Consider the following 23,437-nt stretch of genomic DNA (forward strand, 5'->3'; position numbering starts at 1 on the left):
CCGTCTGTTGCTGCTTGTATCACTTGATGGTTAGTGAAAACGAGCACTTCCATGTGTTCTTCTTCTTTTTGTGCAGTTAAAGTTTGCTGAAATACTCCTCATAATAATTGAACTTGGTTTTTCCCTTGTGGGGTCTGGTGCAGATACTATACCTTGATGCGCTCGTTCATGATATCCCAGTAAGCAACTGCGCGATATGAGAAAATGCATGTGATAGTATTCTAATTGCCATGGTGATCAAGAAGGACACGATCTCTCCTGGTGTGTTCGGCAAATTACAAGTGAGTTCTCTTTGTTTTTTTCCAACAGTGTCTTCTTTTCATGTTCTATTTCATGTCTGCTCACTTTTCGGAAGTTGCACAAAAACTGTGATCAGTTGGCACAACAATGCATGTAGTTGCACAACTTGTAGCTTTAAGTTTGGCATATGCAGACATGTTCATTTTTAATTGGCACACCATCTGTTTTAAGTTGCACAGTTTTACTTATCTTGTTGCACATATGTGTGACATCAATTGGCAGAAACTTTATTTAGGTGCCATCTGGGTTGCACAGTTTTATTGTCTTTGTTTAGTTGCATATATGTAGAATCGAATTGTCTAAACAATATCTTGTTGTAGTTGCACATGTTATAATGTTTGGTTTCGTTCAACACACACATCTGTTTTGATAACCCTGTTGTTTTTTTCTCCTTTTTTACATCAGCTTAAAGAGGAGTATAGGGGCACGGAGCAGACACCACTATTTGGTGGTATTTTGCAAGCTGAAGCATTCGTGGCATCCAAGTTACCAATAACCTACAATCTGCAGGTTAGTCTTTTGCATACAGAAGTTTGTATCAGTTACCAACATTTTCTTTTGGCTGGTATATATGTTCAGTTGCACATATATGCCTTTTTAGTTGCGAGAATACAGGATTCAGTTGGCTGGGATGTATGTTGAGTTGCACATATATGCTTTTTTAGTTGCACATATTCTTTGGACAGTCAGTGTGTTCGTTTGCAACCAATGACATCAACTTGGCAGAATGCATGTTTAGTTTTGGCCACAATGCATGTGTAGTTGGCTAGAATCATGTTTTTAGTTGGCCAGAAAATGTGTATTAGTCGGCTTGCTTAATACATCATGGTCAGTTACAGACATTTTCCTTTAAAAAATGTTTTCTAATTGAATCAGTACTGAATCTTTTTTGTGCTGATGCAGAAAAAGGCAAAGATTGCCAAAGTGGTTAATGACCTGTGCAAGGCTGTAACTGAACAGGTTGGCACCTTCATTGAAGCAGTTGCCAAGATCGATGACGAGGAGCCGAATATTGATCCCTACGTACAGCAGCCATCAATGGGAACTGGGATGTCACGCCGTGCTCCAAAAAGAAAGAGACGGGTTTCAACTATACAAGAAGAAGAAGAGTTTGTTGAGGAGGAGTCAGAAGAAGATGAGGAAATGGAAGCAGTGCTAGATGTTGACGATGATGAGGACACAGATGCGGATGAATCATAGGAGGAGGACAAAGAGGAGGATGACAAAGAAGAAGATGCAGAAGAGGAGGAGGAGGAAGAAGAGGAGGATAAAGAAGAAGAGGAAAAAGGAGAGGAGGAGGACAAGGAAGAAGATAGTGAGGCAGAGGAGGAGGAAGAAGAAGATGAGGCCAAAGAGGGGGACGGAGACAAAGGTGCACCAGTTGATGGCAGTGAGGGGGAAGAAGAAGATGAGGAAGAAGACGAGGATGTTGATGGTGATGATCAAGGGACATCCAATGGAGGCAGTGACAACACCGATGATGATGATGATGACAACGCCCCTGGTTCTGGTGGTACAGGTGGCAACACATCCAGGAGGACTAGCAGCTCCGCCAACCCTGCTAGCAGCAGTAATTCATTGAGCAGCAGGAGCACACTTCAGATGTTGATTGACAAAACTTGCTGGAAAGACAAGGATTTGTGGAAGTCAAAGAAAAACAACGAAGCAGAGTCTCAGGGCAGGGGACCATAGCTCAATCTCAAGGTGTCCTGTCCTGTAATCATTCCAGCCTTCCTTGGCAAGGATGTGGTTCTGAATTTTTTCATAGTGCTTGACGAAGTTCAAAATTGAGTTGTGTGGGTTCATATATCTTTTTAGGACGGCGTTGAACCCCTCACTACGCTGTGTAAGCCGTAGAAAGGGGAAGAACCTGTGTTTGAAGTAGCATGGCACCCAAGTTGACCTGTATTCCTACAACTTCTCAAAGTGTGTGTTTGTCATAGCCTCGTACTTCATTATTAACCCAGCCCAATTATGCTCAAACTCGTCTATAGTGAAGCTGAAGTCAACACAGTAGTTGAAATCATCAGAGCGCCTTGGATTCCGGCACAACAGCCAACCAACTTTTTTCTAAGACTTTTTCATGATGTGTCATCGACAACAGCGATGCACGGTGGTTGGAAAGATGCTCTGTATTGACTGCCTCATTGCACCATCCTGATCGGTGATGAAGTTGTCAGGAGGTTTGCCATCCATAGCCTCTAGGAATGCTCCGAAGACCCAATCAAAGCTCGATGCCAACTCCTGCCTCACAAACGTGCAACCCAGCATGAAAGATTGGCCATGTCAGTTTATTTCGATGAAGGGCGCGAATGACATATTGTACATGTTGGTCATGTAGGTGGTGTCAAACGCAAAGTTTTGGATTTCGTCCGAGAAAACCGAAATTCCAGCGATTTTCGTCCATCTCGTTAAGGCCCGGTAATAGGGTGTACCGACCCAAAAATTTTGGCCACTTTTAAACTCACAGCCCAACCCATGGTCTACTACAGCCCACACAAACCCCCCTGTGGTATAAAAGCACAAATTCATCTCCTCCTAACCCTAAAATTCACTTTTCCCGTCTCCATCCGACTGAGCGGCGGCTGTGGGCAACGGAACCCTAGCGAGTGAGGCGGGGGCGCGGTGCATCGCCACCTCCTCCCATCCACCTCGTCTCCCTCCCTCCCAATATCCTCCCTCGTCTCCCTCCCTCCCAATCTCCTCCCTCCCAGTCTCTTTCCCATCCATGGACGATGGTGGCAGTGCCATGGAGCATGGCCGCACAACTTCGATGCCGGGGCAGGTGGGCTCGGGCGTTGAACGGCTCCATGGGAGCAGCAGCATGCGGCGCATCCAGTCGGGCTTGGGCAGTGCCCCGGCGCCGGACGCACGCGCTGGTTTCCGGCAAGCTGGACATGGTACTGACGTACTGTAACGATGTTCCTCTAATCTTGTACATGCACCTATTTAGCATTTTTGTATGCTGGCTCATCTTGCAAGATCTGTAGCTAGCTTTTCATTTGTGAAGATCTGTATCTAGGTTCAGCATGCACACTTGCTTGATACAGGAGCACAATTGTGCATGATAGCTCAACTTGCCATGATCTGAAGTTAGCTGTACGTGCATGCTTATTTAGCAAGTGTTGATGATAGCACACGTAGGAAAGTGTGGATGATAGCACACCTAGGAAGGATCTTTTACTAGCTTGTTCAGTAGCATTGTTTCTAATATCTTGTACTACAAGATTGCTTCATATCTTCTCAACTTTGGTTGCATGCCATTGTTAAAATAGATGGCCATTTTTTGCAAATAGAGTTGATCTTTATCGCATGCTTGCTTCTCATGCTTGAATTTATAGGTGATGGAAGTGCACCCTATGTTAATAGGGTGAGCATCGATGAAGCTAGAAGGAGGGAAAATGTCAACCCCGACAACGAAGATAACATTCTGATGGGGAATGGTTCAGCTCCAAGAGAGACAACTTGGAAAGGTCAATACCATGATCTGCATTTTCTTAATTTGCTTAACTTTTTGTATGGATATTGTGATACTTTTAGAGAGGAAACATTTAAATAAAAATGTATTAATTATGTTTAAAGTTAAAATTGTTCTAATTTTGTTCGTTAGCTTTTACTTGATTTTGTTATGCATTAAGAGTACAAAATGTGGCAATTCCCTTTTTTCTGCCTTATTATCTTTTTACTTGATGTTATTATGCATTTAAAGTTGGAATGTTGTTTATTCTGTTGTAAAAATCATGCTAATCCTTATTACTGTCCTGGTTCGTTCTTTTTATTCCTTGCTCAATTTTTAGTCATAGTATGATGCATTTAGAGTTGAAATGTTGTTTATTCTGTTGTAAACATTATGCTAATTCTTATTACTGTCCTGGTTCATTCTTTTTTATTCCTTACTTACTTTTTATTTTGTATTATGATGTAGTTAGAGTTGAAATGTTGTTTAGTGTGTTGTAGCTATATATTATGATGCATTGCTAACATGGTGCTTGAAATTTTGATATGTAGGGCTTGTAAGCAATGACATCTATTATATTTGGAACCATGGCCCCAAGTTTGGTGGGGGATTTGATTGTCGGTACTGCCCTCTAATCACTAGAGGGGGAGGTGCAACCCGCTTTAGGGAGCACCTTGGAGGTATACCAGGTGATGTGAGGGAGTGTCCTAATGTTCCAAGAAATATTCGTGCTGCAATGAGGGAATCCCGGGATGACTCAATGCGGAGGAAGAGGGAAAAGAAAAATCGCAGATTTCGTTTGGAAAGGGATATCATGGAAGGGTTGTACCATGGAGAAGGGGTGATAAATATTGAAGATGACGAGGAAGAGATTCAGGCCGCACTTCAGGAGACACTAAGAGACAAGAATGTCTCTCACGCAGTTGAGAGGAGGCGTGGGAGTGGCAGTGGTGTTCGTGTGTCTCTTGGGAAACAGAGTATCACAACATACTTTGACAAGGAATTGTCAAGCAACAAAGTATCAACGCAGCCAAAGATCAACACTGCTTTGAATGTTGAGTCAAAAGATGTACTTGGCCAAGCTTGGGAAAAGTTTTTTCATGCTAATGACATTGCTGGTCTGAAAGCAAATTGTCCCTATTTTCGTGCGGCTGTCAAGATAACTCAAAACCTTGGCCCAGCTCCTGTTCCAACTGCCAAGGATATTGATGGGATATATTTGGACAAGAATTATGAAGAAGCTGAGCAGTGGTTGAACATGTTCAAGCAAGACTGGAGGAACTATGGTGTAACTGTGATGTGTGACTCATGGACAGGGCCTACTGGTATGAGTCTCATCAATTTCATGGTGTATTGCAATGCACGGATGTTCTTTCATAAATCCATTGATGCTTCTGGTCAAACTCAGACTGCAGGTTAGTTTTCTAATGATTGAAACTATATTTACGCATGTTCATTCATTGTTAATTCTGACTAGCCATGCCTTGTTAGTTTTCTACATGATGGTATGATGCATTTATTGCGCATTTAGAGTTGAAAATCTGTTATGTTTGTCTATTCGTGGTTGAAAATCTGTTATGTTTGTTTATTCATGGTTAAATGTGTCTATTATGCCTTTTCTAATCTTTTTACATGATGTTATGATGCATTTAGAGTAAAAAAGTGTTATTTCTGTTTATTCATGCTTATTTCTGTTATTACTCGCTTCATTTTTGTTTCAAACAAAAATTTACTTGCAATTAATTGGCAGAGTTTATCTATAGAGAGATCAGAAAGGTCGTTGTGGAAGAGATAGGTTTTGAGAATGTTTTTCAAATCGTAACTGATAATGGGTCAAATTACAAGAAAGCATGTAAAACTCTGGTAGAACAACCAGAGTTTAGTCATATTGTTTGGTAGCCATGTGCTGCCCACACTGTTAACCTCATGCTTAAGGATGTTACTAAGTTTTGTGAGATTGACGTGATAGTTAAAAGTGCTAAGCAGATCTGTAGATTTTTCTATAATCACAATAACCTACATGATAGCATGAAAAAGAACATTGGTGGTGAACTCATAAAACCGAATGCGACCCAGTTCGGAACGATGTTCATGTTCTTGGAAGAGAGTTTCCATTGTAAGAAAGATGAGTTTAGGAAATGGATGGTGTCCGATGATTGGAAGGGAAGTACTTGGAACGGTGCTGCTGATTATGTGTTCGCTGAAGAGCTGCTATCTAGTAATATGTGGTGGGCAGCTTTAGAGTGGGTTCTTGCTATGCTAGAGCCACTCTACAAAGCCCTTAGATATGATGATACACAAAAGAGATGCACCCTATCTGGATTGAAGAAGAGTATGATGACAGCCATACAAAAGTTGGAAAGTCATCTTGGTGGTGGATCACAAATGTTTCATAGAGTCATGAGCAAGGTGTCCAAGAGGATCGATGCTATGCAAGAAGGCACACTATTGGTTGCAGGTAGTTACAAAACTAACTAAATTTGTATTATGACGCTCTCTTTTTATGGTTTTAACTTCTTTTGTTCTCCCTTTTCCTTGCAGCTGCTGTCCTTGATCCTTAGACACATTATCAGATCAACATGTGCAAGATGATGGACTATGCTCTTGCACTAACAAATGCCATTGAGAAGATTGCAGACCCTGAGACCGCTATTTTGGCTATTGATGAAGTCAGCACTTACAGGGAATGTCGTGGGAGGTTTGGCTCAAGGTTGGCACGTTCCTCTACAGAGAAAATGTCACCAAGTAAGTTCCAATTACCCCACTTGTAATATTCTCTATTACCCCAGTTTTGCAACTCAGTTCATCTCACTATGTTAATTTTGTTTTAACTTGGCAGCTGAGTGGTGGTTCCAATTTGGAGGGGAAGTTCCTAATCTGCAGAAGTGTGCCTTGAGGATTGTATCACAATGCGTTTCGTCAAGTGGCTGTGAGAGGAATTGGAGCGCTTTTGCTTTGGTCCACACGAAGCAAAGAAACCGTCTTCTATATGGCAAGCTGCACAAGCTTGTATCTGTGCGCTACAACTTGAAGGTATGAAATGTGTTTTGCCCATATGCCATTATTCACCCATATGCCATGATTCACCTGCATACTGTTGTTTCCTAAGCATTGTTTGAAATAAAGGTTGTGGTTTACTAAGTAAATGCTACTATTTATTAAAGACTGTTATTAGGTTGTTATTTGAAGTAAATGTTGATATTTACTTAGCAATGTTTAGAGTAAAGGCTGTTGTCTAATAAGCATTGCTTTATACATAGCGACTTTATCCATTTTATTCTTTGTACTTCGTTGTCATTCACTGATTTTGTTTTCACATTTTGAAGATACGTGCTGAAGAAGAAGAAGACCCGGTGAGAGAGAATGATAAGCAGAAGGAAGTTGATGCATGTGCAATGATCATGGATACAACCATGTTTGATGCAACAAATCCTATGATGGAATGGTTGAATGAGGATGAGGAGCATGCAATCTTGGATGGAGTTGATGCTGCTAGCGCCGTGTTTGAGAAAATACGTTTGCTTAACTCAAGTAGGAAAGTGTCTCGTCTTGCAAGGAAGGATAATGGCAGGAAAAGAAAGAGGGTAGAGGAAGAAGATGATGACTACCATGATAGTGAGGATGATGATGAAGAGAATGCGGAGCTGGACCTGGAAATTAATGATGATGATAGCCATGATGATGGTGCAAGTCAATCTGATGGAGGATATTCGCCAATGCAAGTTGAAAAGGATTTAGCAAGCCAAGTTGGAAACGATGTTGAGGTAACAAGTGATGGTAGTTTGGTGAACCGTAGATCTGAACGGGTTAGGCAAGCTAAGAAGGTCAAGGAGGTCACCAACCTTTACAATTGACAAGTAAGTTCCTTGTGATGACATCAATAATTTCCCATTTATGCACTTTCTTATATTCTGTCATAAACATATGATGTTTGCTTTAGTCCATATGATTTTATATGTTGTTTCAATTGGGGTTGCCATCTATTAATTGTTGTTTCTGCCATCAACTTGATGTTTATATAATTCACAATGCTTTAGTCCATATGATTCTATATGGTGTTTCAATTGGGGCTGCCATCTATGAGTTGTTGCTGCCATCTACTTGTAATGTTTATATAATTCACAATGCTTTAGTCCATCTGAATTTATATGTTGTATTAATTTGGGCTGTCATCTATGAGTTGTTTCTGCCATCTACTTGTAATATTTATATAATTCACATTGTTTCTGCACATATGATTTTATATGTTGTTCCAATTGCGGCTGCCATCATTGAGTTGTTGTTTCTGCCATCTACTTGTAATGTTTATATAATTCACAATGCTTTAATTGCAAGGTTAAGAGGCATGGGAGCAAAAGAGCTTTTGGTTTGATGAAGACTAACGGGTGGATGAATAGGAAGTCCGAAGTGAAGGTCTCTGTTCGACTCAATACTTTTGGTGCAAGACTGAAGAGTTGAAGAACAGGAAGTCTGAATTGAACTTTCTGTTTGTATTTTGGGGTAGGCATAATTGAACTTCGAATGTCGTGTTAAATTCATCGTGGACTGTAATTCTGAACTGTTATGGGTGTTCGTTTCGACTCTTGGTAGAACTATTAAGTCGCATGTTACTCTTAGTATCTAAACTATTAAGTCACATGTTAATCTGGACTATCATGTTGCTTTTCTAATGGTTGCTGCTCTCTGAATTGATCCACTATGCTATTGCCTGAATGGTTGCAAATGGAGTGTTGATGTTCAGTCTGATATGTAGTGATTTGAGGAATAGATTCAGCTGTTTGATTTTTACATGCATATTTTGGTAAAAGTTCTGAATACTCATTTGTTGTTCTGTTGTATTTCAAAAATTTAGGCAAGTTTCGCTCATTTTTCGTTCATTTTTCGTACCAAAATTCAAATTTTGTTTTATGATTTTCGTCCGAATTTTTCCGAAAAAAGCCGAAAAAACCGAATTTCGCCCATTTCGTCCAGGACCGGTAAAAATCAAAAAACGAAAACCGAAATTCTGCTCAAACGATATGCAATCGTGATACACCTCCGCATAAGGTTTTCGAGCTGAGCCATCCACCCAAAATATGTTGACAACTCTGTCCTCTTCATCATATTTTACCTTATAGAAGAAGTCTGGATCTTTTTTTTGTATGTCTTTGAAGTGCGCAATTGTCTCAATCATGTCACCCTCCTTTGTGTCATCTCTATGGAAACTTGTACAGAGATTTGTTATTGCCTTTGGTCCGAAGGGCACCATCATCTCAGATCCATAGAACTCCGCCATTACATGCATGATACGTCCTGCATAATACAAAAAGAAACAATATACATTTTATTAGTCGCACGAATGCACATATCCAGCTGCACAATAATACGATATGTGTTGGCATAGAAGATAGTTGCAGGAAATGGACAACCAGCTGCACCTTTTAAAAAACATTTGCACTTTGCACACAAGACATTATGTAGTTGCACAGTGAAGGTAATCTAGTTGCACATGAACATTATGTAGTTGCACAATGAAGGTAGTATAGTTGCACACTTAAGGCATTTTAGTTGCACACCAATACCATAACAGTTGCACACTGGACTGCCTAGAGGGAAACTTAATTCTGTAAGGGATATAGAAACACACCTGTAGTCAAGTTGCAGTTATACAAGATGTGCAAAAACTCCTTTTCATCAGGAGAGATGCCTTGGTGGGATCTCAAGTATTTGGACAATGAAGGTTTGTTCACCAGCGGATGATTGTGGTCATGAACAATGTGCGTCACCTGCCATCGCCCATCTATCAGCTTCACCATCATTTTTGCCTTACATTGAGTCTGCTTTATTGTCTCGCGTTTACGCTTCTTCTTTTTCTTACTAGTACCAGCCTTCTCTTCAGCAAATATTGGAGGTTCATCTTCCATCTCCTCATCACTGTAAATAGGTTTTGGATCTGGTATAGGGTCCAGGACAGGAGGAGCCTCAGCTCCTCCATCATCAGCTTTGGGCTTCTTGAACTTGTTGCAGCAGAACTGCTGTTTTACCAATACATTTGTGTGGGCTGTCCGCCTAGAGGTGTTCATTTTTACAGAGAAACCCATCCATAGGGCGTAGCTGTTGTAGTGATCCTTAGCAATTTGAAGGGTGTCAAACCTCATGCCAACATAGGGTTCCATCAGCTGAGAACCAGCCTCATCTTCTCCTTCTTCTCCTTGCACAACACCGATAACAGCACCAGCTCCGAGCTCAGTCCTGGTTGGACCAGGAACATTTGCCGCGGTGCCCGTGTCATCAAGAGTATGGCTCTCTGACTCCAAAGACACCACTATAGGGGCACCACGAGTTGATGACTGCCCTGCCATATTGTCATGGCCCATAGGGTTAGGCCCACGACTTGTCTCCGTGTAGTAAACAAAGCGCCCATTTTCTGTCCAATTTCCTTGCGGTATGCTGGGTTGCTGCTCATCCATATCATGAGGAAGCTCATTGAGATCAGGAGGCAACTCATTGAGATCAAGCATTTTTTTCCTTTTTCTGGCTGTTGCCACACATCCACTGCATATAAAAAAGAAGGAAGTGATGTCAAGTTTTAATCATTAAATAGTGTTTCAAACAACCTAAAAACTTAGTAAATAGGCAGTTGCACAACATTTTACGACAATCTTAGTTCCAAAAGCAACATGTCTATAGCAGAATCTTTTATTATAACAGGTATGCATGTTTTTTGTTTTGCCCAGACTTGTTATGTTAGTTGCACAGTTTGTAGTAAATAGTTGGCAAGAACATGACTTTTTTTACTACAGAGTTTTTCTGACTTTTTCCTCTGTTTGTTGCAATGATCCGCATGTTTTCTGTTGGCAAGGAGCTGATTCAGATTTTTCTGCACATAATTTGGACACAATTCGATGCTACACTTTGAGATGGAAAATCCAGGTGAAAGAAGAAAAAAGAATTGGATGACAGACTATAGACATGCTTTTCATCGCCGTTTTTGTTTTTACTTCCAGTATATTTGAACATATTTTTACACTATAGCTTTGCAATAGGTGTGCTACCTGAATATATGTGTGTGACAAGTATATATGCGTGACTACTTTAATATGGTTTATGGCTTCAATAGCCTTGTTTATTTTCACTGTTCCGCAAATTGCTGGAGATGTTGCAATTGATCATTGTGTAGCTTTCACAAAAGTTCCTGTGTTTTAGCTGTCGTACTGCAGATTTTTGTTTTTGGCTAGAATGGATCTTTTCAGTTGGCCAGGATGCATATATCAGTTGGCCATCATGCATGTTTAGTTTTACAGTGAATGTCTTCAGTTGGCTAGGATAGATCTTTCAGTTGGCCAGGATGCATATATCAGTTGGCTAGCATGCATGTTTAGTTTTACAGTCAGTGTGTTCATCTGGCTAGAATAGATGTTTAAATTTCCCAGGATGCATATATCACTTGGCCAGCATGCATGTTCAGTTGCACAGTCAGTGTGTTCAGTTGGCTAGAATAGATGTTTTCTACCTCTTGAGCGCTGCGTTGGTTTTCCCTTGAAGAGGAAAGGGTGATGCAGTAAAGTAGCGTAAGTATTTCCCTCAGTTTTTGAGAACCAATGTATCAATCCAGTAGGAGATCATGCTCGAGTCCCACACACCTACACAAACAAATAAGAACCTCGCAACCAACGCGATAAAGGGGTTGTCAATCCCTTCACGGTCACTTACGAGATTGAGATCTGATAGATATGATAAGATAATATTTTTGGTATTTTTACGATAAAGAGAAATAAAGATGCAAAGTAAAATAAATGTCAACAGAAATAGCTAAGTGTTGGAAGATTAATATGATGGAAGATAGACCTGGGGGCCATAGGTTTCACTAGTGGCTTCTCTCAAGTGCATAAGTATTACGGTGGGTAAACGAATTACTGTCGAGCAATTGATAGAATTGAGCATAGTTATGAGAATATCTAGGTATGATCATGTATATAGGCATCACATCCGCGACAAGTAGACCAAAACAATTCTGCATCTACTACTATTACTCCACACATCGACCGCTATCCAGCATGCATATAGAGTATTAAGTTCATAAGAACAGAGTAATGCTTTAAGTAAGATGACATATGTAGAGGGATAAACTCATGCAATATGATATAAACCCCATCTTTTCATCCTCGATGGCAACAATACAATACGTGTCGGTTCCCTTTCTGTCACTCGGATCGAGCACCGCAAGATTGAACCGAAAGCTAAGCACTTCTCCCATTGCAAGAAAGATCAATCTAGTAGGCCAAACAAACTGATCATTCGAAGAGACTTGCAAAGATAAACCAATCATACATAAAAGAATTCATAGGAGAATCAAATATTGTTCATAGATAAACTGGATATAAACCCACAATTCATCGGATCTCGACAAACACACCGCAAAAGAAGATTACATCGAATAGATCTCCAAGAAGATCGAGGAGAACTTTGTATTGAGATCCAAAGAGGGAGAAGAAGCCATCTAGCTAATAACTATGGACCCGTAGGTCTGAACTAAACTACTCACACATCACCAGAGAGGCCATGGAGTTTATGTAGAGGCCCTCCGTGATCAATGCCCCCTCCGGCGGAGCTCCGGAAAAGGCCCTAAGATGGGATCTCTCGGGTACAGAAGGTTGCGGCGGTGGAACTAGGTTTTGGTGTTGCTCCTGGATGTTTGGGGGTACGTGGATATATATAGGAGGAAGAAGTACGTCGGTGGAGCAATGAGGGGCCCACGAGGGTGGAGGGCGCACCCAGGGGGGTAGGCGCGCCCCCTGCCTCGTGCCCTCCTCGATCGTTTCTTGACGCCCACTCCAAGTCTCCTGGATCACGTTTGTTCAAAAAATCACGTTCCCGAAGGTTTCATTCCGTTTGGACTCCGTTTGATATTCCTTTTCGGCGAAACTCTAAAATAGGCAAAAAAACAGCAATTTGGGCTGGGCCTCCGGTTAGTAGGTTAGTCCCAAAAATGATATAAAAATGTAAAATAAAGCCCATTAACATCCAAAATAGATAATATAATAGCATGGAGCAATCAAAAATTATAGATACGTTGGAGACGTATCAAGCATCCCCAAGCTTAATTCTTGCTCGTCCTCGAGTAGGTAAATGATAAAATAAGAATTTTTGATGTGGAATGCTTTCTAACATATTTCTCAATGTAATTTTTCTTTATTGTGGCATGAATTGTCAGATCCGAAAGATTCAAGACAAAAGTTTAATATTGACATAGAAATAATAATACTTCAAGCATACTAACTAAGCAATTATGTCTTCTCAAAATAACATGGCCAAAGAAAGTTATCCCTACAAAATCATATAGTCTGGCTATGATCTATCTTCACCACACAAAATATTTAAATCATGCACAACCCCGATGACAAGCCAAGCAATTGTTTCATACTTTTGATGTTCTCAAACTTTTTCAATCTTCACGCAGTATATGAGTGTGAGCCATGGATATAGCACTATATGTGGAATAGAATGGTGGTTGTAGAGAAGACAAAAAGGAGAAGATAGTCTCACATCAACTAGGCGTATCAACGGGCTATGGAGATGCCCATCAATAGATACAATGTGAGTGAGTAGGGATTTCCATGCAATGGATGCACTAGAGCTATAAGTATATGAAAGCTCAAGAAAAGAAACTAAGTGGGTGTGTGTCCTGGTTTTGTCACGGCAGATGTCCTCATGAAAGGACTTAGTCATGGAGCCATCGCTACAGGTTAGCTTAAAGGGGTTAAACCGGACAAGGGACACGAGAGTTTTATACTAGTTCGGCCCCTTCGATGAAGGTAAAAGCCTACGTCTAGTTTTGTTGGTATTGCTAGGGTTTCGATCACCAGGGAGCGAATCCGCTTTGCCTGGCTCTCGAGTTGTTGTGTGTTGTCCCTAAACCACTATCGGGTCGTCCCTTTATATACACAGGTTGACGCCCGCCAGTTTACAGAATCCCGAGGCCGGATCATAAACATGTCCGGCTCGGTCTCTATCCTTCCTATCTTACAATGCAAGTTATATGAGAAAGTTGGTTTACATCTACATGCCTTAACTGGCCTTTGGGCCTTGGGCCTTCATAAAGCGCCACCATCCTTATGTCTTCATGGGCTTCTAATCTTATAGAGTTAACCCGGCTACTCCTGGCCGGTTTACGTCCAATAGTAATATTCCCAACATTAGGCCCAAATTGATTTGAACTTGTTCATGTCAATCTTCAATACTTAGAAAAATTCCTCCTTTGCATCTTCATCTTGATATGGTAAACACCGTGACGTCATCCTCCAGGATCATGATAAATCATCATGACATCACTTGTTATATAAAAATTATACATCTCACCTTCAGTTAATGAGCCTCCGACAATCGAGGCGACCGCTCCGTTATCCATCCAATTTTGGGGCTCCTTGATTCTTGCGCCTATCACCTCTCCCTTTACCTTATAAATAGAACCAAGGGTCATTTTCTTTTCCCCCTTCATCTCCTCGCTTCTTCTTCCTCCTTGCGACGCCCATGCACCCGAGCACCGCCGCCATCGTCGAACTTCGCCTCTGCATCTCCGCTGGCTGCTGCATCAACCTGGTTGCATCAGAAAGATGCGGCGCACCTCCGCTTCCTCAACCGCTGCTGTAAGCCTCTCCTCTTTCCTCTGTAGATCCATTAGGGTTAATGCGGGTTCATGTCACTCTCCTCGTGTACTTCGTCAACCCATAGATAGCAAAGCTCGATCTTGACATGTTCCGCATAGTAGCTATGGAACTCCTTATCTCAGTCATTTGATCCAAACTTTAAATACATCGTAACTTGATCTGGACCTTTTGTAAACTGCTTCGGGACCAAACTTTTTAAGTCTCAATATTTTTCCTTTTCCTGACTTACGGTAGATCCAAAATTTCAATGCAATCCTATGAAACCTGTTTCCCTCACTTAGATATTTTTAGATCTGTACCCTTCACACCAATATAGGCGGTTTAACTTTTTGAAGTATGATAATATGGCAGGTACCATTAGTCCCCTTTTAAACTGCCAGTTTATTTATACTCCGGTTTAACAATATGTATATAGCTCTGCCTCTGTTCATTCCTTATCATTCATAAATACCCTGTCATCGGTTTACCAATTTTCACATACTTGGATTCCTTTTCCTTGTTGTACCTTTTGCATCACCATTAATGAATCGTAAACCGGCATTATTTTCTTCCCGGCCTTTCACTTGCAATGGCCAAGCAGTTTTATTCCTGCAACTGGGTCCTCTCCCGGGTTACTGAGGAGCAACTCAACGGAATGGTCAAGATTGGCACCTTACCAAAGAAGAATGAGATCCGGTGGCGAGTTCCTGGGCCAGAAAATCCTCCCACCCCTAAGCAGGGTGAAGTAGTGGTGTTTGTTGATCACATAGGCCGTGGCTTTAAACCGCCCAGATCGAAGTTTTTCCGGGATGTGCTTGCCAGCTTTCAACTCCACCCTCAAGATATTGGACCCAACTCAGTATCCAATATATGCAACCTTCAAGTTTTCTGTGAAGCGTACCTACAAGAAGAGCCAACTGTTGAGTTGTTCCGAGATTTCGTCCATCTAAACCGTCGCACTGAGTTTGTAGACGGACCCAATATTGAGCTTGGCGACGTCTCTATTCAGAAAAGAAAAGAGGTGGAATTTCCTCATGCCAAGCTGCATAGTCATCCCAAAGAGTGGAACCAAACTTGGTTCTACTATAGAGGCACTCTCCTGAAGATGAGAACCCTCTGCCGGGTTACCGTGCTCACCGGCTTGCTAATACTCATCCACTTCCACAACGACTAAGTGCCAAGGAACGGGCCTCATACGCCCCACAACTCGCTAAACTTAGAGCCTTCCTGGCGAATGGTTTAAATAGGCGTGGACTTCGTCTGTTGTTGGATATCCTGGAGCATATTGCCGTTAGGTCGCTGCTCCGGCTTAATGTGCGAGTATACTGGTGACGTACAAGACTCCCAACGTCATATCAATATTCAGCTAACAGATGAAGAAGTCACTGAGTCTGTCAAGAAAATGTTGAATGAATCAGAAGCTGTCTGCCGCCAAACCGGATTAAACCCCTTTTACACTTGATATCTTTGGACTGTGCAATCTTTGAATACCCTCTGCTCTTTTTTTTCAGGGTGATGATCCGTTCTGGAGAAAGAAATCTCAAGAGAAAGCAGTGAAGCCTTCTCGTCCTAAGACGAAAGCCGTCAAGAAAACCACAAAGTGGAAAGCACCTGAACCCATCGGTTTAAAGCTTGATGATGACCCGGACAAACTGGAAGAAGAGGTAGAACTTGATTCACTTGGTTCACTTTTCATGCATCTCATTGACAATGATACTTATCAAGAGGACGTTGAAGGCAGCTAAGCTGACGATGCAGAGGTAATTATCCTTTCCTCTGGTTCAGACTCTCTGCCAACACAAAAAACTCATCAAGCAGTCCGGAAAGTAAGATTTTCTCATCCTCTTGCTCACTTGGATCCAACATTTATTTTGAAGAAGCAGCAGCACGAGGCTCGCCGCACAACCCGGCATAGCGGCCAAAAGGTCACTTCGACCGGTTTACCGGACACCCCGGTTCGAAAACGTCGATCTGAGGTCTCACCCACTTCTGACACTTCTTATCCCAAGGCAGGCTATTTCCAACAACCTCTTAATCCATCCGATTCGAATTATCAGGTGACACCTCCTTCATCCTCTGGCGAGTCAACAGCGACCCAACTCCCTCTTCTCAAAACTGTGGCTGGGTAAGTATTTCAACCCAATCTTTTGATGTTTCACACTTTATATGCTATGCTAACCTTTGCATATCATTTTGTTTAGCGCCAAAGCCAGACCCAGTAAAAAGGCTCGGGTGAATAATCCGCCCGAAGATCATGTGGTTATTGAACCGGAGCAAACTGCAGGACCGGAGGGTCCAAATACTGAGGCCACATTCAATGAACCACCCCCTCAAGATCATAATGCCGATGAACAAGCAGAAGTTGATACTGCTGTGCCAGATGATGAACCGGCGAATCCAATCTGGACTGATGACAGACCTTCTAGTCTAGTGAGAACTACTGACATTCCATCAACTCCAGAAAAAGGCTGCTAGAGACAAAGAAGATGAGGTTATCATTACCGGTATTGGCCACACCTCTCCTAGCCAACCTGTTGTATCGGCGAAACATAGTGCGAAAGAAGAACATGCTGCCATGGAGAAACGCAAGTGGAGCACCGATTTATCAAGCTATGCCCACTTCAGTGCTCAGGAACTCCACTCTGGCTTCCTAAACCGTCTGCACTCAAACCGTGATTATGAAGCCGGTTTGGTGAATCTAATGAAGGAGCGCTATGAGGTACTGACATAACTTTTCCTTTCTTAAGTCCAACTATAAATGCCAACTCTTGTAGCCCCCAAGGGCCGGTTTATGATAGCAATCATAAATCGGGACTTTGTAATATCTCAACCCTTGCATGCTTATCCCCCATATGTCAGGTGATCATTTGAAATAGACCGGTACTTTATCATTGTATTCCTGTAATTTTCATCTGTGTAGCCCCCAAGGTCCGGTTTATATTTCCAAGGTAAACCGGGTCTTGAATCAATGCTTCAACTTTGAACAGATGTACAATAGCCCCCAAGTGTCAAGGATAATGTGCGCATTATACTTGGGACTTGCAAAAAATTCTGATGATAGAGCCAATAGGCATTAGCCCCCAAGTACAAAGTGCATAACTTGTTATACGCTTGGTACTTCAAATATATACATCCCTCTTGATGATATGTCATTCCTTTACAGGCTGAACTTAGCAAAAAGGAATCCCAAACTGCTGACCTTCAGGAGAACATCAAATCTCAGCAAGCAGAAGTTTCCAAAGCCAAGGAAGAACTGACTAATGCCTTAGCAGCCATGGAGAGGCTGAAGTAAACTTTTAATAAAGAGTGTGCCGATTGGGAGACAGAGAAGGCCGGTTTAACAAAGAAGGCCGAAGACGCAGAAGCAGCCCTGAAGCCAGTGGTTGAAGAACTAGCCGGCTTAAAGCGGCAGATTAATGCCATGACTTCTGCTTTGTTTGGTGAGTACCCTCTCATGAAGTTTATTCTAATTCGTAATATCTTATCAATGACCGGTTTACTGATGTTTTACCATGACAGGGACCCGCATTACTCATCTGGGCACCGACATGCGGATGACGCTTAAAGCGGCCTATACTTTGATAGAACAACTGTTTTCTGGATCCCAGCGATCCATTTGCACTGCAGCTTATAACATGCCTCCTCCAACGCTGATAAAATAAACCATCGAAAAGCTGGCCATGCTGCCTTCCCGGATCGACGAACTGAAGAGGTCAGCCACAAGGTTAGGTGCACTGACCGCGCTAATCCGTGCCAAGGCGTGGATTCCAGATCTTGAACCGGCGGATATCATCAAAGGCTATCCTGGTGTGAAGGAAGATAGTTCAGATTTCAACAATGACGATCTCCGAAGGCTGACAAAGGAGATGCGGCCTATAGCAAGCAAATTGTCGGATGACATAGATCTATCTCATTATCAACCGGTTTACGATGTTGAGGGGAAAAGACAGCCCGCGCTGATTTATAATGTAGAAGATCTTGTTCCGCCAATCCGTAAGCATACTTACACTCCTAACGTTGACCCTTCCAACCTTATTCATGAAGAAGCCGTTTTTCAAGCCTTAACTGGAATCGATTGGTCAACAATTGATTTCCAGCGAGTGGGTAGGGATGAGGAGAATGCGACCGCTCAAGATGACCCTCAATCTTCAAGTCGTCCAGATGAGGAATCATAAGCCGGAGGCCGGTTTATCAGTTGCAGTATGCCACTCCTATTAAAACAATTATTCAATTCGGGCTGTTTTAAAGTGCCTTGTAATAGGATAGCGTGAACACTCTATCTGTCATGCCATCGCGCATGTTTGTTTCGCTTGATACTGAAAACTTGTCATGCCTTTGGGATCTATTATATGCATAGTCCATTATGGCTTTTGTTCATGCATATAAGAACTTGAAAGTATCCTAGTGGTTTACCACTATACGGGTCATGATGCCCAAAATATATAACTTGGATGGATAACCAAGATTGTAATAACCAGATATAAAATAGATGATACCTGTGATACATCTCATTGGCTGACCAACTGTTGGTATAGTAAGGGTGAAAACACCAATCTGGAGTATTGATGACTCCTTTCCCTCTTGCCGGTTCATATAAAAACCATATCGGGGTATGATAACCACCGGTTTGTTCATATAATGTCGGTGACCTTTAGTTAAAACCAGACCGGAGCAATTTACTACCGGTTTAGAACTGATCATGTACTGACAACTGAGCATTGAAAGCCATGCCGGGTTGTAATAAACACCGGTTTACCAAAAAATATTCATAAATCCCTTATCAAAAAGATGTTTAAAAACAGCAAATCCAAAAGAAATATGCAAGGCTTTTCATGGGCTGCCAGGCCGCTGAGTTAAACCATTTTTCAAAGCCTTTTAAGATGGACCTCAATCTTCAACCAATCACCATTTTAACTTTGATAAGTTCAGGGTCTATGAGATTGACTTGTCAAACGTTCGATGGGTCATATCAGGTTTACCTGGACAGAGTGGCTTACTTAAAAAGGCAGGATAACCCGGGGTTTTAGGTGAATACACCTGGCTTCCAAGGCTGGCTTGATAGCCTATCACAAGGGTGCAAGCTCGTTGTTCTTTGAGAAGCAAGGAGCCCCCAAGTAATAATTGAGCTATGCTCAGTGGTTACCTATGTTTGAATTATGCTTGATGCAACAGACTCTCTTTGGTTCCACATAATTTCCTTTTGGTTTAAGTCTATCGAGAGGTGTAGCTATGGTGTAAATACAACCAAGCCCCCTAGTGATTTCCCTTTTTGGTCTTAAGCCAATCAAAAGGTGTAGCTATGGTTCGAATACGACCAAGCCCCCTAGTGATTTCCTTTATATCTATGTGGCCTGATGGGCCGGGTTAATAAACTCCGTTTTATAAGTAGAAGCCCCCATGGAACCACACACGATGTAAAAAAGAACAGAGACCCCGCTTTAGCTGAGGCTCCGATTTATTATATAATATATACATGGTCATAAGTATGTACATAAGAAGAGCCTATGGCTCAAGTATAGTAAGGCCGAAGAAGAGCTATATTCCATGGCCGCTGGGTCTCCTCCTCCGATTTGCGTGAGTCTTTTTGCTCTCGAACATCGATAAGGTAGTATGACCCATTGTGTAGGTTTTTGCTGACCACAAAAGGTCCTTCCCAAGGTGGGGATAACTTGTGCATATCAGTCTGATCCTGGATGAGCCAGAGTACCAGATCACCCTCTTGAAAAGTTCTGGTCTTAACCCGGCGGCTGTGATAACGTCGGAGATCTTGTTGATAAATCACCGAATGTGCTGCTACGAGATCACGCTCCTCATCTAGCAGGTCCAGTGAGTCCTGACGTGCCTTCTCATTTTCAGCTTCAACGTAAGCCGCCACACGGGGTGAGTCATGACGGATGTCACTAGGGATAACCGCCTCTGCTCCCTAAACCATGAAGAAAGGCATGTAACCTGTAGATCTGTTTGGTGTAGTGTTGATACTCCATAATACAGAAGAAAACTCCTCCACCCAACAACTCGGCGTCCACTTTAAAGGAACCATAAGCCGGGGTTTAATACCTCTCAAAATTTCTTGATTTACCCTCTCTGCTTGACCATTAGATTGGGGGTGAGCTACTGACGACAGATCAAGCCGGACATGGTCACGTTGACAAAATTCTTCCATAGCACCCTTGGACAGATTAGTATCATTATTAGTTATAATGTTGTGTGGAAAACCAAACTGGAATATCACCTTTTTGATGAATTGAACTGCCGTGGCTGCATCACACTTACTGACTGGCTCTGCCTCTACCCACTTGGTAAACTTGTCGACCGCCACCAACAGGTGGGTCTTTTTGTCCTTGGATCTCTTAAAGGGTCCAACCATATCGAGCACCCAAGTTGCAAACGGCCAAGTGATTGGAATCATTCTCAACTCTTGAACCGGAACATGAGCGCGGCGTGCAAATTTCTGACAACCGTCGCACCTTTTTACTAAATCCTCAGCATCAGCATGAGCCATCAACCAATAGAAACCGTGACGAAAAGCCTTGGCCACCAAGGATTTTGAACCGGCGTGGTGACCACAATCTCCTTCGTGGATTTCTCGCAAAATCTCACAACCCTCTTGTGGAGACACACAACGCTGAATCGCTCCTGTGACGCTGTAATGATGTAGCTCCCCGTTGATAATGGTCATTGACTTGGGTCGTCGGATTATCTGTCGGGCCAAGGTTTCATCATCCGGTAACTCGCCCCAGTTCATGTAAGCCAAGTACGGGACTGTCCAATCCGGTATAACATGCAGAGCCGCCACCAACTAGGCCTCCGGGTCAGGAATAGCCAACTCCTCTTCTGTGGGTATCTTGACCGACGGATTATGAAGTACGTCGAGGAAAACATTAGGTGGCACCGGTTTACGCTAAGAGCCTAGACGACTTAAAGCATCCGCCGCTTCATTCTTTCACCGGTCTATATGGTCCACTTGATAACCCTTGAAATGACCAGCCACTATGTCCACCTCTCGTCGATATGTAGCCAGCAGATCCTTGGAATCCCAGGTGCCAGGTACCTGCTGAGCCACCAGGTCCGAGTCACCGAAGCATTTAACTCGGCTTAAATTCATCTCTTTAGCCATCCAAAGGCCATGGAGCAGGGTCTCGTACTCAGCTGCATTGTTAGTACAAGGGAACATTAAGCGGAGAACATAACAAAACTTGTCACCTCGTGGGGAAGTTAATATGACTCCAGCCCTCGAGCCCTCCAATTGCCTGGACCCATCAAAATGAATAGTCCAATAAGTGTTGTCTGGCTTTTCCTCTGGTGCCTGCAACTCTGTCCAATCATTGATGAAGTCCACGAGTGCTTGAGATTTGATCGCTGTGCGAGTTGTATATTTGAGCCCGTGAGGTCCAAGCTCAATAGCCCACTTGGCAATCCGGCTAGTCGCCTCTCTGTTTTGAATGATATCTCCCAGAGGGGCTGAACTAACCACTGTGATAGGATGACCTTGAAAATAATGTTTGAGCTTCCGACTTGCCATGAAAACTCCATACACCAACTTCTACCAATGTGGGTACCTCTGCTTTGATTCAATAAGCACTTCACTGATATAATAAACCGGCCGTTGAACCGGATATTCCTTTCCGGCCTCCTTGCGCTCTACCACAATAGCCACACTAACAGCCCGGGCGTTAGCAGCCACATACAGCAACAAGGGCTCTTTATCAACCGGAGCTGCAAGGATGGGTGGCTTGGCCAACTGTCTCTTCAAATCCTCAAATGCCTTATCAGTCGCGTCACTCCAGACGAAATCATCCGTTTTCTTTAGTATCTGATACAAAGGAATAGCCTTCTTCCCAAGGTGGCTGATAAACCAGCTTAGAGCTACAATCCGGCCTGCCAAATGCTGAACATCATTGATACACGCCGGTTTAGCCAGGGATGTGATAGCTGAAATTTTCTCCGGGTTAGCCTCAATGCCTCTGTTGGACACCAGAAAACCCAAGAGCTTGCCTGCCGGAGCACCAAAGACACATTTAGCCGGATTAAGCATCATCTTATAGACCCGGAGGTTGTCAAAAGTCTCTCTCAAGTCATCTATCAATGTTTCCTCCTTCCTGGATTTTACCACAATATCATCCACATAAGCATGGACATTGCGCCCAATCTGTTTATGAAGACAATTCTGAACACAATGCTGATAAGTCGCCTGGGCACTCTTGAGCCCGAAAGGCATAGACAGATAGCAGAAGGCTCCAAAGGGAGTTATGAAAGTTGTCTTCTCCTGGTCCTTAACTGCCATTTTAATCTGATGATAACCAGAATAAGCATCCAGAAAACACAAACGGTCACAACCCGCCGTGGCATCAATAATCTGATCAATGCGCGGGAGAGCAAAGGGATCAGCTGGACAGGCCTTGTTCAAGTCTGTGTAATCCACACACATACGCCAAGTGCCATTTTTCTTAAGTACCAGCACCGGATTAGCTAACCGCTTAGGGTGAAAGACCTCCACAATAAACCCTGCTGCCAAGAGCCAGGCTACCTCCTCACCAATAGCCTTACGCCTCTCTTCATTGAAGTGGCGAAGAAACTTCCTGACTGGTTTAAACTTGGGATCTATATTAAGGGTGTGCTCAGCGGGTTCCCTCGGTACACCTGGCATGTCAGAAGGCTTCCATGCAAAAATGTCCCGGTTCTCACGGATGAACTCGATGAGCGCGCTTTCCTATTTCGGATCCAGGTTAGCACTAATGCTGAACTGCTGAGATGAATCACCAGGAACAAAATCAACTGATTTAGTGTCTGCAGCCGATTTGAATTTCAGCGTCCGATCATGCTTTGCAGTTGGCTTCTTCAGAGAAGTCATATCTGTCGGATCAACATTGTCCTTATAGAATTTTAGCTCCTCTATGGCACAAACCGACTCCGCATAAGCCGCATCACCCTCTTCACATTCCAAAACAATCTTCCTGCTCCCATGTACTGTGATGGTCCTCTTATGACCCGGCATCTTAAGCTATAGATGAACATAACACGGCCTCGCCATGAACTTGGCATAAGCCGGTCGTCC

The 23,437-nt window shown here is 42.7% G+C and overlaps 2 protein-coding genes across 2 annotated transcripts; one reads left to right on the forward strand and one right to left on the reverse strand.

The window, feature by feature from the left end:
- The first annotated feature begins 3,028 nt into the window (after nt 1-3,028).
- On the forward strand, nt 3,029-7,611 carry LOC125507118 (uncharacterized). Its single transcript, XM_087522876.1, has 5 exons — nt 3,029-3,200; nt 3,642-3,773; nt 4,309-4,554; nt 6,621-6,790; nt 7,084-7,611. Exons 1-5 carry the CDS (start codon nt 3,029-3,031, stop codon nt 7,609-7,611), a joined length of 1,248 nt encoding a protein of 415 aa, XP_087379002.1.
- Nucleotides 7,612-8,453: 842 nt separating this feature from the next.
- LOC147971892 (protein FAR1-RELATED SEQUENCE 5-like) lies at nt 8,454-10,278 on the reverse strand. Its single transcript, XM_087524165.1, has 3 exons — nt 9,384-10,278; nt 8,868-9,049; nt 8,454-8,465 (listed from the first exon to the last, which is right to left on the reverse strand). The coding sequence occupies exons 1-3, from the start codon at nt 10,255-10,257 to the stop codon at nt 8,454-8,456; spliced, it is 1,068 nt and encodes a 355-aa protein (XP_087380291.1). The 5' UTR covers nt 10,258-10,278.
- Between the last annotated feature and the right edge of the window lie 13,159 nt (nt 10,279-23,437).

The sequence above is a fragment of the Triticum urartu genome, chromosome 5A, assembly GCF_056163025.1.
Source record: "Triticum urartu cultivar PI428250 chromosome 5A, HENAU_Tu73, whole genome shotgun sequence".
NCBI classification, from domain to species: Eukaryota; Viridiplantae; Streptophyta; class Magnoliopsida; order Poales; family Poaceae; genus Triticum; species Triticum urartu.